Below are 19,399 nucleotides of genomic sequence, written 5' to 3'. Positions count from 1 at the left end.
TCGGGTCCTATGGCATAGAACTCTGGAGTACAATATGTGCTTCTAATATCGAAAAAAAAGAGAGAGACAAATAACTTACACAAAGAACTGGCGTTTCTTGGTATCTCAAAAATTTACAAGTCATTTACATGTTACGGACGTCATTAGAACATGCGACCAAAAATATAAAGTGAAGGTATATCAGTATCTTAATCCGATGGCGCAATAGCTACCACATATCCAGACTAAAACGAAAAAGCTTTATACCACCTTAACATAATTTCGATAAAAATTTCTTTCGTTTGTTATAAATTTTACTTGTGGAAAAACACGATTAGACTTTTAATTTTATAGGCAAGAGTCTAAGCCTGGCATTTGCCATTCTATATAATGGCATATATATATATATATATATATATGGTATATATATATATAGTTTATAGACTATAAACTAACTAAAAATTCGAATACTTCCTAAGACCATTGATGATGATGAGTACTTGGCAATACTCGTAACAGCGATGAAGGTATGGTTAGCCAAATTTTAATAAATTAGTACCTGATAATTGCATTATGTTTAGTTTTTAAGATTTGATTACATTTCTTATCAGAAAGATACAATTAATAATAAAAGAAAAAAAAAATTTACCATTATTCTACTACTATTTAAACGAACAATAAAGTCGTATGTCATGTTGCAAGTACACCACTTGAATAATGTAGATCGGTATATTCTGAGTGGTACACAACCATATCCATGTTCGCCGAAAGTCTTTGGAGAATTGAAAAAAAACCAAACGTTGAAAAAAGATCGTCTTCCACCATGGCAATGCGATCTTCTACACATCAGCTCAAACAGAAGAGCCTTTGAGTGCTTAAAATGTCAAATTGATGAGTCATTCGATTCACAGTCCCGACTTGGCACCTAATGGATTCTTCTTATTCCCAAACATCAAGAAATAAATCCTTATCAAGGGCTTTTTGACGCCCGAAAAAGCCATTGAAAAGTTCAGAATCATAGTTTTGGAGATAACAATTTCAGAGTTGCAGAACTGTTTTAAAAATTGCTTTAATCAAATGCATAAATGTATTGATCATCATGGAGAACACTCCGAAAAACAATGAAACCATTTTCACTGATTAACCACTGTGTTTATTTTTAGCCACAAGACTTAAAAGGCTACCATTGTCTTAATCATATAAAGGCGAAATTAATCTTTAAATAGCACTCTTCAATTAATAGCACCATGCATACATGATAGACTATTTCAGATGTTTTGTTAAGATATTCACGATGTAATTAAATGTGGTGCAGCTCACTGAGGTGACTGATTGCAAAGTTTGAACAAACTAAAAACTAATTTACATTTTATTTTATGCACATTTATTTTATTTATTTTTCCTGATGCTATTTTTCATAAAGAGCTGATGTGTCTTTTTTCTTTGGCTATGTCGCCAACACATCTCTGACAATAAATATACATTAACTCATAATCGTGACGTATACTGTATTTCGCATAACTCCATATTCCTCTTGTAGATTTATCAGCAGTAATGTTACACATACTATATTTCAATTTTTAAACCTATCAAATATCCTATAACAATTAATAAGTATTACCGGTTAGTTTATTTATAAAACAGCTCTATTCAACATTATATATAATATTTATTAAATACAATCTTTGTTCTGCATATAAAATTTGACATTAAGCGTACACTTATAGTTCTCTTTTATAATCATTGGACTTTGTCCATATTTTTTATTTATCAAATTATTCAAGTACAAAATTATATTTATTTTAAAAAAAATTAATTAAAGCTCTGCATGTACAAAGAATTTTAAAAATCGTAAAACATTAGAAATTAAAGCAAAATTCATTTAACCTTCTAACAATTTGGAGTGATATTCTAAATGTTCTCCAATAAAAGTGTTTATATAGAAGTAGCCATGATCATAACCATCTCGTTCTTTGTAAATTAAAGATATGTGATCACATATACCTGCAGCTTGCAGTAAATTTTGCGGCAATAATTGTCCTTCTTTAAGAAAATTATCAGCAGTACCTTGGTCGACGAAAATTTGCATGGGAACGCCAGTATAATTCTTTATCAATTCAGTAGCATCCCATTCCTTCCATTCATTTGCATTTTCGCCCAAATAACCACCAAGAGCTTTTTTACCCCAAGGACATTCTGTTGGATTTGAAATAGGAGCAAACGCTGATACCGATTGATATAGGCCAGGATTCTTGAGTGCACATATAAGAGCACCATGACCACCCATGCTATGTCCAAATATACCTCTTTTATTTGGGGAAGTTGGTAAATTCTCATCGATCAAATCAACAAGTTCTTTTGTAACATAAGTAAACATTTTGTAGTGTTTTGACCAGGGTTTTTCCGTGGCATCAACATAGAAACTAGCGCCGGAACCAAAATCATAAGAATCATCTTGACCAGCTATTTCAATGTTTCGTGGTGATGTATCAGGATTAACAACAATCAGATCATATTTGGAGGCATATTGTTGCATGCCGGCTTTTTGTATGAAATTTTCATGTGTGCATGTCAGACCACTAAGAAAATATAGCACGGGACATTTTTTGTTGTCCTCAATTACCGCCTGTGGGACATATACGCCAAATTTCATTTCACATCCCAAAACACTACGAAATAATATTTTATTATCAAAAACATTTTATCAATGCTAAAAAAGTGTATTATTTACTCTGAGACATGCGAGTAGACACGTTGCTCTCCTCCGAAAGACTTAACAGTTGATAATAATTTCATAGACATCTTTCTAAGTAATGAGTTTGCTTTTATTAGATTCATGTTGAGATAAGTTTAATAATATATTTGAATTAATATTTCTTCAATTTTCGGAACATTTTTGCATTTGTTATTAATTTGATTTGCTTTACCTTGATGAACTTTGAACTCGGCGTAAAAATAGAATATTTTAATCACACTTCTAAAAAATATAGTATTGATGATATATATTAATCGAGGAATACAATTGATATTAAATATATATTTAATACTATTCAAAATATATATGTATATAATTACACAAAAAAGCCGCAAATTTTATCGAACGTCAGCTGTTACTTAAATGTACACAATTTTACAGCACTGATGTATGACAATCGCAGCGTTGCCAATCTCAGTTACAAGATGATAAAATTATTGGCATTAATTCAAATTATTTAAATATAGCAGAAAACACAGCTTTAAAAAATTCTTAAAAAAAACTGTTCTAAAATACTTATTAAAGTAATTTTATTGCTTATTTACACAGCATGTATAAATTCTAATTTTAATTATAATTTTGCATGTCTCCAAAAATCTATCTACAAAAAACTATTTCTTTTTTTCTAATTTCGCTCATACATGAAAATGCCGAACGTTACATTAATACATATTTTTTTTTTCTAGCTTGTGAACACACATCTGCATTTTTGTGAGTTACGATTTTATGTTTAACTTAATGTTGTATATATTACATAATATCTATTTGGTGAATATATGTATGGATTCGATATATAACTTTGTAACAAAGTGAAGTCAATAATAAAAATTAAGATTACTTATGCTAATCTAATCTATTCTATTCAGATGTACTAAAAGTTTTTCAAAACTATCCTTTGTTATTTTTAATAATTTGTGTGACGTTAATAATTTTATTATCTCCTAAATAAAATTGGTAATGTAAACAATACTATTAAACGGTTTTTAGAAATGTTACGTGGATATGCTAACTAAATCATACTGTTATAAAAACGATTTAGCGTACACACTTAATAGTAGACTAGAAATACTGTACTGAAAAAAAATTTGTACTGTTAATCCTAAACAGTTTAAACTGTTTAACTTGCCAAGAACATCCTTTCTACTCTCCCTCATTTGTTTCTAATTTTATCTTTGTTTTACCTATTTATTGTTTTCCCTTGATTACTGAAATGTGATTTCAGTTTTTGACTTTTACGATTCGATTTCCGAAATTTGTCAATTTTGCATTCCTGAAAGATTATTTTAATGGGTTCAAATCTCATACTGTAGCTTTCTATGTATTCCAACATTGATTTCGGTATATATAATTTGCTCTAAATGTATTTTTCGATTTTTTGTAATATACTCAGAAAATAGAAAACATAAATGTATGGTTGTATTAATTTCAATAATTCAATTTGATAAAGTGCTTATAAAGTGCAATCATTTCTATTTTCTTTTCATATTTTTATCTATACTAAAATGGAAACTTAGTAAATAGAACAGTTACTGTCATTTTAACAGCGATGACATTTTAAGCAAGTCACTCACACGACTATTTACTAAAATATATTTCAATTAGTTTCGTAGGTACTTATGTTATTAATATAATTTTGACACTCTTAAAATAAAAAAAATTTAACAAAACAAATATATTTTGTTTCCGCACAATTTCACAGAATGCTTAAATATTTCATGTTTCCGAACACATCAGAATTTTCTTCGTTGGCAACGCAAGCACAAACATATGTTTATAATAAAAAAACCTAACTAGTGTAAACAATTGCTACCGCATATATGATAAGCATAATTTTATACTTTAATTCATAAAGAAATTATAAATATAAATAATATAGGAATGTCTGAGGAAATAGCAACGTCTTCGTTTGGTTTTAAAAAGCGTAATATAAAAAAACAGGCGGCTAGACGTAAACAAGCCAGCAGTTCAGATTCAGGTTAGTTGTTGTGCATTATTTAATAATACAGTAATTAATTATATTTTCGTTCATAACTGAGCAGATAAAAGTAGTGAAGGTGAACAAACAAGTGCAGTTGTGAGAGCAGAAAATCGCCGTAAACGTACAAATCCAAATTTTCAAAGTACAAAAATATTGGGTGGTAAACGTGATAAAAAAACGCGTCTTGAGGAAAGCAGTACAGAAAGTGAGGAAGAGCGAAAGGTAACTGTTTCTTATAAATCAAAAAAAGATGCACTACCAAGTGGTCCACAAGATCAAGGTGCAACAGCTGTGCTTGAATTTGAAACAGAACACGATAGAGATGCACAAGCCATACATGAAAAAGCGATAAAAATCAACGAAGAATTAGAGGGAAAACCAGATGATAAACTATATCGTGGCATAAATAATTATGCACAATATTATAAGAAACAAGATACAGCTATGGGTAATGCTAGTTCGGGTATGGTACGCAAAGGACCAATACGTGCTCCAGCACATTTGCGTGCAACGGTGCGTTGGGATTATCAACCAGACATTTGCAAAGATTACAAGGAAACTGGTTTTTGTGGTTTTGGTGATAGTTGTAAGTTTTTGCATGATCGTGCAGACTATAAGGCAGGTTGGCAAATCGAATTAGACCACAATGCACATAATCGTGGAGATTGTGAATCAGATGGTGATGAGAACAAATATGAAATAGCTTCAGATGAAGAATCACTGCCCTTCAAATGTCATATATGTCGTCAAAGTTTTGTAAATCCCGTTGTGACCAAGTAAGCATAATTCTTTTTATAAGTAAGAAGTTTTCATTTATTTAATTTTATTATAGGTGTAAACACTATTTTTGCGAAAAATGCGCTCTGGCCCAGTATAAGAAATCACAGCGTTGTTTCGTGTGCACGCAACAGACTATGGGTGTCTTCAATCCTGCTAAGGAGTTAATTGCTCGTCTTAAGAATGCGCCAGATAGAACTGAGGTTGGCCAATCTGATTCAACGGATAGTGATTAAATTAAGACAAAATATATAAAATTTTTGAAAAATAGGTAAACAATTTGTAAAAATAATTTCATTAACAAATTAGGAGCATTTGATTTAGATTTGTAACTATAAACAAAAAATACAGATTTAAAAAATATAATTTTAATTATATATAAAAAAAATAGTATAGTTTTTATAGGTAATAAAAAATATAAGTAAAAATTGATTGCATATTATTTTTTTTAACTTGGAAGTATATATATTTACTTGATATATGTTTATATTGTTTGTTTTAGTACTGTTGTCTTTTCATTATTCCTATTTGTATTTCTTTCTTGGATATGTGTATTTGAAGAAGATTTAAATTTAAAATAATACAAATAAATCCATTCATCAAAAAAAAAAAAACAAAAATACTAATGTAACTATTATACACATACTATTGTAAAAATTATTGTAACTAAACAATAGCTAAAAATAAAGAGAAATGCTACCGAGAATTACATGTGAGTTCTTTAGAATTAATTGCAAGCTGAAAAAAACCAAGTTCTTTGAGACATATTGTCCAGAATTCAGATTATAGACTGTAGTTTAATTATTTTGGGCAAAATAGAAGGATTATGGTTTTGGTCTATAACAAGTTTTCTGTTTAAGGAATTTAAGGTAGTGGACTAAAAAACAGAGCTTGGGATATATTATTTTCTCATGAACCCTCTATATTATAATATACTATTTTCATCATCTTTTTTACTTCCTGGACAAACGAGGTATCTTTGATTTTTTTCATTGAAATTGGTGAATTCAGGACCCACCCAGCAGTATCCAGAATCCTGGGTGTCATTTTCGATAGTATGTTCACCTTTTTTGCTAATGTCACTGCAATGTGTATTCGACTGAAATTTCGCAAAGTTGTAAAAACTCTGGCAGGTTGTTCATGGACTTAAGATAAAGAATCCGTGTTGAACACAAACAAAGCAATAGGCAGTTCTATTGCGGCTTATATAGCTCTAGTATGGCCCCACAACTCTGCAAGACGCAAATTTTCGGAATGCGGCCGGCTATCATTACATGTTGCATTTTGAACACTTTCATGCAGATATACAATGTTTTTATTTTCGTGTCATACAGTTGGCCACCCCAATGGTAACATATTTAGTAGATCCTTCTCTCCACACTGGATTCGTCGATCCCTGTATTTGTATCATAATATTACAATAATGTATGGTAGTAGTAGTAGTAGTTAATTTATGTTATTAATAAATAACTTACAAAATATTTACACATTGACATATTATTACTTGTTGAACTAAAGGCATGGCCCAAATGCCGTCTGCCAACAAACTAATTAACTAAATAATAACTAATAATTAACACATATGATCTATAATTTAACTTAAGGAGTTCGCCCCGAGTTTTAAAAATCTGGCTGGTAGTTCCAATAGTATAATCATCCTTAAAATAATTCCGATCGCGTAATTCATATTTCAACCTTTTGTAAGCATGTCTATAATCTTTTGCCCTTGCTGCCAATGTAAATTGAGCTCTTTCATTCGCCAAAATTTTTACCACTAAATTTTTTTGCGATGAACGCCATACTTCTCTATTTTCGAGCAACAATACTTCATCATGCGTGTTAAGCAGTGATTGCCATTTTTCAACAAAACCTGTCTTCGTATTTACGAGGAAACTTGCCAGAATTTTAGGTAGTCTATTGTCACTCAGATTCATGACGTGATTTATATATTTAAAATGTAGTTTTAGCGTCTCTATATATAAAGTTGACAATCCTGTTTCTAAATGTAGCATATAGTTAGACGTGTTTTGCGGTAGCTTAAATATTCTTTTTATGAAGTACCTTTGAAGCATTTCTACTTCGTTAAATTCGACTATTCCCCATAGTTGTGTTACATAAAAGTGAATTGATTTTACAGCCGCTTGAAATATTTAAAACTTTATCGAGGGTGCAACCACATTTTTTCCTAAAATTATTTTCTATGACGAGTTTATTGCTTTTCTGGCTTTATTTAACTTTTTACTGAGATGTTCATTGAATTTACCTTATTAAGTGATCCAAACTCCTAAATATTTGTATTCTTTTACTATTCCATATTTCATTTTTCATAGGCCTTCTGCAATTTTTTTGAATATCATAATTTTTGATTTAGAAGTATTTTTTTAAGTTTCCATATCATACAGTAGGCATATAATTCATTGAACATAGTTTGCATTTTTATAGGTGAGTCCGCCATAAGTACTATATCGTCTGCATATAAAAGTTATTTAGTACATGTTCCATTTATTAGGATACCATCGGAAAAATAATTGTTTAAATCGTCTATGAACAACGCAAAAAGTAGAGGACTCATCAAGCAACCCTGCCTTACTCCTGTGTTTGAAGAAAACCACTTGGAAAGACTGTTTCCATCCCATACTGCTGCAGTCGTGTAACAATATAACGACCTCAGTATGTTTAGCATTTTTGTAGACATTCCATAATTGCTAAACTTATAAATAGCATCTCTGTCGATAGAATCAAATGCACCTTTAAAGTCTACAAAAAACATGTACAATTTTTTTCCTTTTTCTACGTACCTATAATTTTGCAATATTTGCCAGAATAAAAACATTGTCCAAAGTTGAGTAACCTCGCCTGAAGCCTGCTTGGTATTCACTAAGTAGTTTTTTATCATCGACCGAACTTTGCAGTCGTTGAAGTAATATGTCTGTAAATAATTTTGTTTTTGAATTTAAAAAGGATATTCCTCTATAATTTTTTACGTCATGCGGATCACCTCCTTTATAGTGGAAACACCATTGAATTTTTAAAACATTCCGGTACTTCTGAATTATCGTATATGTAGTTAAAAATCTCTGTAATCCTTGTGATACCTTCACCTGAAGTAAATTTTAAAAATTCTGCTGGAATTCTATCTATAGAACGCCAGTATTAAGATATACTGACTTACTGAAGTTCATGCCATTTACTTTACGTACATTATTCCAAAAGCTTGTGGAGTCTTTTACTGATGATAATGATAAGGCAAGATCATTAGTGTGTTGGATTCTTTTATTACAGCAAACAATTCTGTAAACGTTTTTGGCTGTCTTATACTCATTCCAATCTGAAACTAGGCCTCTTTTTCTCGACATCTTCAAGTTATTAAAACAGTTTGTCCTTGCAATTTCATACTCTTTATCGAACCAATCTTTATTTCCTTTTTTCTTCGTTGGCCCTTGTTGAAATGCACTAGCAGCTTCATTTATTGCTGTTGAAAGTGTTGCTATCATTTCATCAGCTGTAGCTTCACACATTACATGACTGTTCAATAACTGGTCAAGGCTAATCTGATATAAGTTCAAATATTGCTTTTTTCATTTTAGCTTAGGTTATAGTTTCATATTTTTGCAGTAGTTTATATGATTTGATTTAAGCTTTAGTTCCACGGGTAGATGGTCCGAGTAGATTTTCTCTTGTATAATAAGTTGCTGTATAATATTTAAGAATAAACCTTATAAAACGCAAGAATCAATTGCTGACGTTGCTCTCCCACTCGCAAATGTTATTTCGTCCTCTATATTGCCACTAATTCTACCATAAATTACTGTGAGTCCTAGAGCATTGAACAATTCTATTAATTTTTTTCCGTTCCTATCTAGAGTTAGATCTTTTGTCTTTCTTTGTACCTGTGCGTTTCCCTGAGATAATTCAGGAATAAACTCAATACTTGTTCATTTCCTATTCTTCCAATAAAATCACCTATAACCATCACATTTATATTGTCCATATCATATATTGCGTCCCTTAAGTCGGTGAAATCAGCATCCCAATTATTACAATTTATGGCCTTTATGGTATTTATGGTAGGCCTTTTGATCTTCCAATTTTAACTCAACCACCATAAAATTAACCATTTTATCTTATGTTATAATGTATGTTATGGTTTTAATAGATAAATATTAATGCATTCAAAATACGATAGATTTGTAATAATATCATTTAAGAATTTTTATAACATATATAACACCTCATTGTGAAACTTAAAGGATATTTGACTTATATATGAATATAGTTTTGGTATAATTATAAAATTCAATTTTCACTGAGTTGACGAATTCATTTTATTATTATATATATTAATTTAAATTCATATTAACATGTTATTTGTTGAAATTCGCGGATATAAAATAGGTAAAAAATTTTAAAGAAATTTTTTCATCATCAGGAAAGTTTCCTGATGATGACTTTAGACTAAAGTCGAAATATCGAAGAAAAATAAAAATTATTGAAAAAACAAATTGTGAATTCTTAATTTTTGTTTTTATTTTTAACAACAATAATAAAAAAGTTTTGACCAATTAGCCTATAAAAAAATAAACACTTATTAAAAATATTTTATGAAATTTTTTTTAGAAATATAAAAATCGAACGGCAACTTTTTATTCCCCTTCAAAATTATTTATAGCTTTCTTTCATATTTTGAGATAATTTAATACCGTAACAGATCAGTTACTATTACTATTGGTCTTATAATTATTATTGTGATAATTTATTTTGGTCGCAACCTTACTTTAAAAACAACAGGAAAATAATATTGAAGAATTGCGCTAAAGTTCAATTCATTGTTCAGAATACCTTCAACTCAAAAAGTACCCGGATTTTGTAAATAAAACACACAAATTTAAATTTTATTCCAAATTAATTTTATCTCCTTCAAAATATGCTCCTTCTGAAGCGATACACATATGCCAACGCTTAACCTAATCTTCCATACACTTTTCGTAGGCCCGTGCAGATATGGCATTTAGTTCCTTCGGCGAATTCTCTTTTACCGATTCAATCGACTCAAAATGTTTACCACGAAGGGACAATTTGAGTTTCGGAAACAGGAAAAAGTCACACGGCGCCAGATCTCAAATCTCAACATTTTCAAATCTCAACATTTTGTTAACGATACTTCAGAACTATACCTACTGATACTTTATTAAACTTAATAAGAATTTATTTGATTAAAAAATATGAATAGGTTCGATTCTGGTCTTCGTTCCGACAAAATTAATCGGCTTTTCAGTTCAGTTCTGTGTAAAAATTTTTTATGTATTTGCATTACAAAGCACTTTTCTTGTTATGATGAAAGTTATTATATTTATTTTTTTAAAATAAAATAATTTTCAACCGCTGTTTATTTTAGAATATTCACTTAAATTAACTATTTCATTAATGGTTAATCATCTATTTCAGTTAAGAATCATACAATATATTTCAATTAAATTATGTTTTGTGCAAAAACAATTTATTTTATTATTATAATTTGAATTAATTAAATGCACACAATTAATATATAAAATAAAAGATAAAAATTGAAAAGGAATTAGAGTTAATAAACAGATACTAAACTATATGGCGCTGTAATGAAATAAACCGACATGGGGACGGTTCTGGTTCTCGTATCCGAGAAATATAGTGGGTTTTTTTTGGCGTGGAACACAGTAAGACACAATCTTATTTCAATAACAGACTATGGATAAAAATTATAATAAAGATAGAGAGAAGTAGAAAATATTTGGAAGAGGCAGATAATTGTGAAGTTTAAGTTACTATAGTCATTTAGTCATACTAAATAAAAGAAGATGATTTCTCTTGAAACGTTTACAAAAGTTCAAATCTGACAAATGCATTTTTATTTTTAGTCATTTTATTTTTTGTTTATTCCACTTCTTGACTAAAAATACTTACCAGATATGTTACCAGTGGGCTTGTATTACTAAAGGCTCTCATGAAATGAATTGAATGATTTTATTGAATTGAATGGTTGAATGATATATATTAACATATATAGATATATGTACATCATGACCGTTAATACTTTTTTTTAATTACAAAAATTATATAAATTACTCATCTTCATTATATAAATTATACATCTTCGAAGTTAAATTCAGGCAGTACATTATTTTTTAGTTTCAAAAATACTGTTGGGAAGCCTTTTAAGATACAGTCTTTATGTTGATTTGTGTTTTTTTACATAATGTTTTTTTGCCTAATATATGTAATTCTTTATCTCCTAGGAGGAGTATAGGGCCGTAACAAATAACTTCCACTCGGTACGATTGGTGGTCAATAGTTTCAACTCTCACCAGCCTTTCCGCTTGTGTGACATTTCCGTGTCGGTTTGTCTTCTTGAGGTGTGAGCAGGTCTGCCCCTTCTTCTACTATCCATCGGGTTCCATTCAATCGCCATTTTTGTGGTGTCACCAGTCGGTTTACGCAAAGTGTGACCGATCCATTTCCATTTGCGCTTTTTAATTTCGTTTCTCATAGGTGTTTGCTGAGTTGGAGACCATAGACGATCATTTGAAATTGTATTTGTCCAAAATACTTTAACAATTTTGCGTAATGACTGATTTTGCCTAATGTGGCTCTTAAGTATCTTTTTGAGCTTAGAAAATAAAGAATTTTCACAAATTGGAATATCAATAGACTAAATGGCATATTTTCATGTAGCTTCACATTTTCGCTCTTACATCATTTTATAATAAAATGTAGCTCTTTAAGTCTTTTTAAGTTTAGAAATTTAGTTCTGGAGAATAAAGTGTTGCGGCATTATAGTTATGTTATATAACGCCACTTTATATTACATCATATTTAAAAATGTTAGAATAACAATTCAAAAAAGATACACGGTAAACAAAAACCTTAAATTATTTATTTTTTTTTCTCTCTATATTATCAATATTACTTTTATCACAATCTTAAAAAAAATGGTTGTTGAATATCAGCAGAAGTTCATGGGGGAAACTAGAGAACTTACGAAAAATGTAAATAACTTTCTCTGATGTATAAGTACATTAATATCCCTGATCCCTAAGCCCTCGTACGCTCGTACTTCTTCTATTATCATCTTCTCCCAGTGGACCATACGGCTTCCATAAACCTTTTGCATCGAACTCTATTGTGTGCTTCTCGGTCAATATTGAAGGAACTTTTGGATAGTGTCAATTTCATTAATTTATCTCCAAAATCCTTGTGCCAGCTGCCGTAGCAGGGAGATTTCTCATATAGTGATTACACCTTGGAGTGATTATACCGCTGTTGTTCCATTGCCCAACGCTTATACACCAACAATAAATTAATATTCTGCTGTCTTACTGAACTATTACATTATCTATCAGTATTATCTAAAGCTTTTTTCTTTAATTGTCTATGAAAAGATACTCCATTTTGCATTGCATGTCCTAATTTTCTTTTATAGTATTAAAAAAAGGGAGAGTGTCTTAAAATCCTATTAAAAAAACAATTTATACTTCAATAATAGCTTTTCACTTAATGGTAGCTTTTAAATTTATGGTATATTTCCATATTATAAAAGGAATGAATGAAAGTAGTGAGTTTGCTTTCCTTTGCACTAAAAGTGTCCTATTATCCATTAAAAAGAGATGCTTTTTCATAAAATATTTCTACATCAAAGAATTTGACAACCAATTTATGTGACAATCGACATAATCAAAATCTTTATTGTACCAATCAATATATCAGTATATAACATCAATATAACATATACAAATGATGCCAAAGTAACATTTGATATGACCATAAAGCGTTTCAAATGTCAAAGGAAACGCAGGACTTATTTAACAACAAAAAGAACTACGAAATGCAAATCGTATGAATGGAATTGGCAACATTTGCACAAATTTCCAACAAAAAGGCAAACAAAAAGAGCAAACGGAAAAAAATCCTTAAAGTCAAAAACAACAACAACAACAACAACAAGAATAAGAGAAATAAAAATTACAATAACAAGGAGGAGCACAATCCGAAAAAGGTTATCCTTGCAGTTATAGTCACATGTCAACTCAAATATCACTTTGATTTCACAAATTTCATCAGCTACTTTATGAAGAAAATATAAAGTAGAAATGTAAAGAAATAAAAATAAAATGAGAAACCAAAATAAAAGAAAATGAAAAAATTGGAGTCCTAAACTTACAGCAGCCAATATCGAAAATACCAAAATACCAAAAATACTCGTACAAGATAAAAAACCAGGACAACCAACGTATACGCACGGAGGCCAATAACGACGACGACACAATCCAAGATGATATCATCCTAAGGGATTTGATTGCATTATCTGTGCTGTCGGATCTTGGTTGCAAATCAATGGTTTCTATGTTGCCATCTTTGTTTTAAGTCTCTGACCGTTCCTTTGCCAACTCTGCGTGTCGGCATTACCAAGAAAAGCTTAACACTTGGAAATTGCAATAATTTTCGGTTGGTTTTTTTATTGCTTCTGGCGCTCACAGACAAATTGTAACTGTGCGGTGCGCTATGTGTTGTGTATCAATAGCATCGCTTCGGTCAGGATTTATTGTTTTAACCAAAACCAACTTTACAACTTAACGTCTACTAAAATTTGGAAGTATGACACATGTGAAATGCTGGCTGATTACTCCTTGGGGTTTGCTGTCTGTATAAGACACTTAAAAGTTTAGTGAGAAAACGATATGAAATTTTAGTTCCTCATTTTTGGAGTTCGGAGTTTATAATCCCTCTAGTTTCAATGGATTTATTTGTCATGTAATACAATATTGCAAAAATGATTTATGATTCTTTCAAGGATATTCAATGATTTGATAAAGGATTTGAAATTGCAGGGACAATATATGTATAATGGTTACAATTTAGTTTTCAATAAAACAAATATCTTTAAACTTCCATAACTCGAAGTCCAATTTTGCAAAGAAAAGATTCGACTTATGGAGATTTCGAGAGAAATTTTTTATTTTTTTTTTATTTTTGTAAGAAACTAGAATTACATTTTAAGATATTTATTAATTTGCAATCAATTAAAGCACAGAAGTTATAGTGAAGTATAATATGCAGAAATCAGGGTTTGGGATTTTAATTTTTTTCTTATTTTCAGTAAAAAGATATTCCACTTTATTCATACTCTTATCACTATCATTTGGAGTATCATTCACTTGTAAATATAAATTCAGAATTTCGAATGAGCCTTCTACTTTATTCTTGGAAGGCTGATAAACAATTACATCCACCGAACCCTAGTCATCACTTTCCATTGCACTTAGAATTGAATTTATTTAGAGCTATAGTGCTCAATAATATCGTCATCTATAGGAAAACTTTGTGTACAAATTTCATTGTCATAGTCTTAATATAATCGTTAAGAGTAGCATTAGAAATTATTTTATTTATTTTTAACCACGCTGCCACTGACTAGCTTTTGAACAAAGCAACGAAAGAAGCAACAAAAAAAGAAAAAATTAAACATTTAGTTTGGAAAAAGGGACTTTCCCTAACAGCAAAATGCATTTATTCTTAAAATAAAAATTCGACTTATAGAATGCACTTACCCATATTGCCACCGGCATAGAACAAAATTTTTGTTCGAGGTTAAGATAAATTCGAGTTATAGAAGTTTGAGTTATGGAAGCAGATTTGTATGTAATTTGCTTTCTGAAACCTTGGTGCACTGTTTTTGGTTCGAGTTATAGACGTTCGTGTTATGGAAGTTTAAATTATTACACTATATTACACTAATAGTAACTAATTAGTTAAATAGTTAATGTTAAAAATTAAAACAATATAAAATTAGAAAGTGTCATTAATCTTTTCGAGTTTCAATCAAATCGCATTTAATAAATTATATACTATCATATATTTTATATTATATGGAATTACGAAAATGCTTATGCTGTGCTGCCTGGTGACGTCCTCAATCACCTCGCACAGGTATAGTTTCGTTCCAAAACGATCGAGATAGTTCGTTATTACCACACTATTGATTTTATACCCTGATAGCATATAGGTATACCGTTAATGTAGAACATACTTTTGTAACTCTTGAAGACATTTGTATACGGGATTTAGTTATTTTAAAGAAACTTGGTAGTTATTGACAGGAATATTGTTTATGATACAGATCACTGTTTCAAACGAAAGAATATGTAAAATATAGTAAATTTTTAGTAAAATAGCACAAAATCGGTAATTATGGACAGCAGAAAGATGTCTGATGAGTTGCCACCTCAACTAACTAACAAGTTTATTTTATTATGAAAGGCCATTGAACAACAACTAATTATATATTAAAAATGTAAATATTAATAAAACCAGTTTGACGATGCAGTTTGGTATGGTATTATTGTCTTTTTCTCTATATTAATTAAATACAATATCATATTTACACTTAAATAGTATTGCAGTTAAAGGGTAAATTAAAAAAAATTAAATGTTACCAAGAGCCATTGGTGATGGGTGTGGTATCAGTAATCGAAACAGTTCTGAGGTCAACTAAAGAATTCATTTGAACCAAAAAAATTTTCGTGAATTTGAATATTTCCTATTATTATTATTTCATTTTACAATAATAAATAAAATATTAAAATAAAGCTGGAAGGTTTGGGTTTATAGAAAAGGGATTTCTTTTAACATTGAAAATAAAAGCAAGGAATAAAATGATACTCATAACATTTACATTAACAATTATTACAAGAGAATAAGAATAATTTTAATAAGAATAATATATATTATATAATTAAATTAGAAGCATATTATTTGATTTTTTTAAAATATAATATACTAGTAAAGAATCCATTTTCAATTGGTGCAGATTTATTGCTTTTGTTATATCGTATTGACAGTAGATATCAGAAATGTGTTAGAATTGACAGTCAGGACATTGAGACAGAGAATGATTCAGTGGAAGCAACGCTTTCGGGCCCCCAAATTTAGGGGGCCCCACTATAAATTTTTGTATTCATTGTATTTCTTTTTAATAAATTATCAAAAGTGGGACGAAACGTTTTTTGTTGGAATAACTTCATATTGCATTTTATAAAAGATACGTAAATTTTAAATTTAAAGTACATAATATGTATGTACTTCAAATAAAATATTAAACCTATTTATGAAATAAAAAAGTTTTTCTAAGAAAAATATGTGTCTTAATCGAGAGTTTATATGGAGGCTATATCTAAGTTTAAACCCATTTGAAAATAATTTTGTACGTTGTCTTTTGCAAATATCAGTACTGTATACACCAAATTCCATTTGAATACCTTTATTAAAACCGGAGAAACCTCATATCCGATTGTTAAGTTTATATCACAGCTACAAGAAATAGACGTCCAATTTCAATCAAATCAAATGGTGAACAGGGTGCGCTCCCTGTGTATAAAGTTTCATTCGAAGAGTTCAAAAGCTGAGAGAGTAGTTTGAACTGTAAAAGTATACTGATATATACTTAATGGTATTTCCGAAGTTTCCTTTAATGCGTTACGAAAATCTTGACAAACCTTATATACCCTTTTTACATTTTTTCGTATAAAGAGTATAAAAAGAGGGGCCCCTTAGTATGATGGTAGGGGCCCCTTAGTTAGAATTTGCTTACAGGCCTAAAAAATGTAGTTACGCCACTGGAATGATTGTATCTTTTTAAGAAAAACTACTTGTCCTTTAGGGCAAATTATTTCGTCAAGCCAATTTTCACGTTCCTCAAAATTGCTGAAGTGATATTTTGCGAGTAGTATCCCTTCAATGAGGAGATGAAAGTCTGATGACGCCAGGTTTGGGGAGTACGGCAGGTGTGAAACGATATGCCATCGAAGTGATTTTCAAGTGGTTTTTAATGGTTTTGTAGTGTAAGATGGCGTTTTATTGTATAACAAATTCTATTTTTCTATCAATACGTATTTAAATTAATCATTTGTTGGTGATAGCGTTGTACATTAATGGTTTCGCTAAGTTTGAAGAGTTAATAATATACAATATCACATTGGTTCCATCAGACATAAAGCATGATCTCTTGCCGAAGCGATGGTACTTTGGTGTTGAAGTACCGGCCTCGCCAGTACTTCAAAATAACTAATAAAATAATAAATAGATGAAAAAAAAGGTTCTAGTAGATCTCTTAGTAAGGTTTCTTAGTACAATTCCAAATATGCCACTCTTGCATATGTATATGTATCAAGCTAAAGAAAAGAATTAACTTAAAGTTATCTCTTAGTACGAAAAAAATAAAAAAAGGATAACATTGAACATTTAGAATATACAGGTAAAAAATTAAAAGTTTTGTTTATTGTTTATAGTTAATGGTTAATAAATTTAAAAATTGTATTGTATAGAAATTTACATTAAGTTTATTGTGTTAATTAATTAAATTATTAAAATAAATAATCTTAAGGAAGATGTTTATATACATATGTTTATCAAATTACCGTGTTATTAAATTTTGTTTTAATTTTTATTAAGAATATATAAAAGACTAAGACTAGAGATCAAGAACTAATATCTAGATATCAAGAATAAAAGATCTCTAGTTATTCCAATACGTCTTTAAACATTACAATCAAAAAATAAAGCAATTATCTATTGTCAGGCCATTGACGCTTTAATAATCTTTTTTTTAATTTGATATATTTTTGATAATGCAATTATATAAAAACATTTAAATATCCACTACTCCGGGAAACATATGAAGTTAATAAAAGGATTCGAAACCTGAAAGCAAACTTTTTCATTCCATAAAAGCAACTAAAGGCTCCCTTAAATTTTACAAAGGACACCTCGAATGACCAAATATGGTATACAAATGTAAAGCGTCTTTAAATATCTTTGATATAGGCTTATTATTATTATATATGTTCATCTAAAACTATCTATCTATTGGATTCAGAAGTGTTTTGTATTCATATTGGTATTACTATTAGTCTAGTGATGAAGTATCATTTTTGTTGATGTTCAATTTTTGTATTAGTCTCTGAGTTTTTTAAGTTATAAATCATTCGCTTAGTAGAGACAAGTTTTTTCTATTGTTATTAGGTTAGATAAAAAATATTCAATATTTTTTTTCCACATTTTTTTTTTATTTTGATATACTTTGAAATGAATTACTTGATATACTTAAAATAAAAGATGTTTTTCTATCTGAAACTTCTTCTTGCCCTTCACAGATAAGGATTAAAGGAATATTTGAAATTATTTTATTAAGATTAATACTAAGCACTAAAAGTGACTGCAAGATGAAGAGTATCCTTGGCAGAAGTGTGAAAGAGACGATACTTTTTTACCGTTATTATTCTTATATATTTCAAAGTTTCGTATATCTATTAATATTTCTCTATTTAGTTAAGAAGCAATTTACTCTTCTTACATAAAATATAAGAAGAGTATATATATAATTTTACTTGCTGTATTCTAATATATAAATACAGCAAGTAAAATTGTTAATAACAAAACTCCAGCAAAAATATGCGAACAAAAAAAAAAAAAAAAAAAAAAAAAAAAAGTCAAGTACGGCTTTGGATCAGTTGGTTAAGGTGCGCTGATTCTGAGCTTCACATTTGGCAGGACCCGAGTTCGATTCCTGGTACTTGCATTCTCAAAAATAATTATTTACGAATAATTAAAATACAAGAATTATTTCCAAGACCACTGATGAAGGGTATTTGGCAATACTCGAAACAGCTGTATGGTCAGCCAAAAATTCAATTAATTAAAATAATTTGAAAAATAAATTTTTGTTGTTGTTTCACTTCTGTTCGAAAACCTCTTTATAAAATATAAATAAAATTTTGGGTCGGTCAAGAAGTATTCGGCTTTATTCTATTTATCTTACTTTGAGTACAATTCTATGTGCGTTTAACTGATGACAAAATAATTAAAAGGCGGTGCATATTTGT

General features: G+C 29.6%; 2 protein-coding genes across 6 annotated transcripts; one reads left to right on the top strand and one right to left on the bottom strand.

Moving 5' to 3' along the window:
* Positions 1 to 1,804: 1,804 nt before the first annotated feature.
* On the bottom strand, positions 1,805 to 3,131 carry LOC119684124 (S-formylglutathione hydrolase-like). Of its 5 annotated transcripts, none has more exons than XM_038098084.1 (4): positions 3,055 to 3,131; positions 2,907 to 2,956; positions 2,711 to 2,785; positions 1,805 to 2,648 (listed from the first exon to the last, which is right to left on the bottom strand). In XM_038098084.1, exons 3-4 carry the CDS (start codon positions 2,779 to 2,781, stop codon positions 1,862 to 1,864), a joined length of 858 nt encoding a protein of 285 aa, XP_037954012.1. In that variant the 5' UTR covers positions 2,782 to 2,785; positions 2,907 to 2,956; positions 3,055 to 3,131; the 3' UTR covers positions 1,805 to 1,861. The 5 variants fall into 5 exon arrangements, with proteins under 5 accessions (XP_037954012.1, XP_037954014.1, XP_037954011.1 ...); XM_038098086.1 differs by having other exon boundaries at positions 2,711 to 2,781; XM_038098083.1 differs by lacking the exon at positions 3,055 to 3,131 and having other exon boundaries at positions 2,907 to 3,007.
* Positions 3,132 to 4,452: 1,321 nt separating this feature from the next.
* Positions 4,453 to 5,844, top strand: LOC119680281 (E3 ubiquitin-protein ligase RNF113A-like). Its single transcript, XM_038093018.1, has 3 exons — positions 4,453 to 4,709; positions 4,774 to 5,488; positions 5,545 to 5,844. Exons 1-3 carry the CDS (start codon positions 4,613 to 4,615, stop codon positions 5,723 to 5,725), a joined length of 993 nt encoding a protein of 330 aa, XP_037948946.1. The 5' UTR covers positions 4,453 to 4,612; the 3' UTR covers positions 5,726 to 5,844.
* Positions 5,845 to 19,399: the final 13,555 nt, after the last annotated feature.

This window comes from Teleopsis dalmanni, chromosome 2, assembly GCF_002237135.1.
Source record: "Teleopsis dalmanni isolate 2A chromosome 2, ASM223713v2, whole genome shotgun sequence".
Taxonomy (NCBI): Eukaryota; Metazoa; Arthropoda; class Insecta; order Diptera; family Diopsidae; genus Teleopsis; species Teleopsis dalmanni.
The sequence above is the reverse complement of the archived record's forward strand: the minus strand, read 5'-3'. Positions and strand labels throughout refer to the sequence as shown.

Bases quoted from the DNA above. Each gene is read 5' to 3' on its own strand.
- LOC119684124 (XM_038098081.1), bottom strand. From the start codon at position 2,817: ATGAATCTAATAAAAGCAAACTCATTACTTAGAAAGATGTCTATGAAA. The intron at 2,649-2,710 runs GTAAATAATACA...ATTATTTCGTAG, and splicing joins GTCTACTCGCATGTCTCAGA to TGTTTTGGGATGTGAAATGA.
- LOC119680281 (XM_038093018.1), top strand. From the start codon at position 4,613: ATGTCTGAGGAAATAGCAACGTCTTCGTTTGGTTTTAAAAAGCGTAAT. The intron at 4,710-4,773 runs GTTAGTTGTTGT...ATAACTGAGCAG, and splicing joins AGCCAGCAGTTCAGATTCAG to ATAAAAGTAGTGAAGGTGAA. The intron at 5,489-5,544 runs GTAAGCATAATT...ATTTTATTATAG, and splicing joins GTAAATCCCGTTGTGACCAA to GTGTAAACACTATTTTTGCG.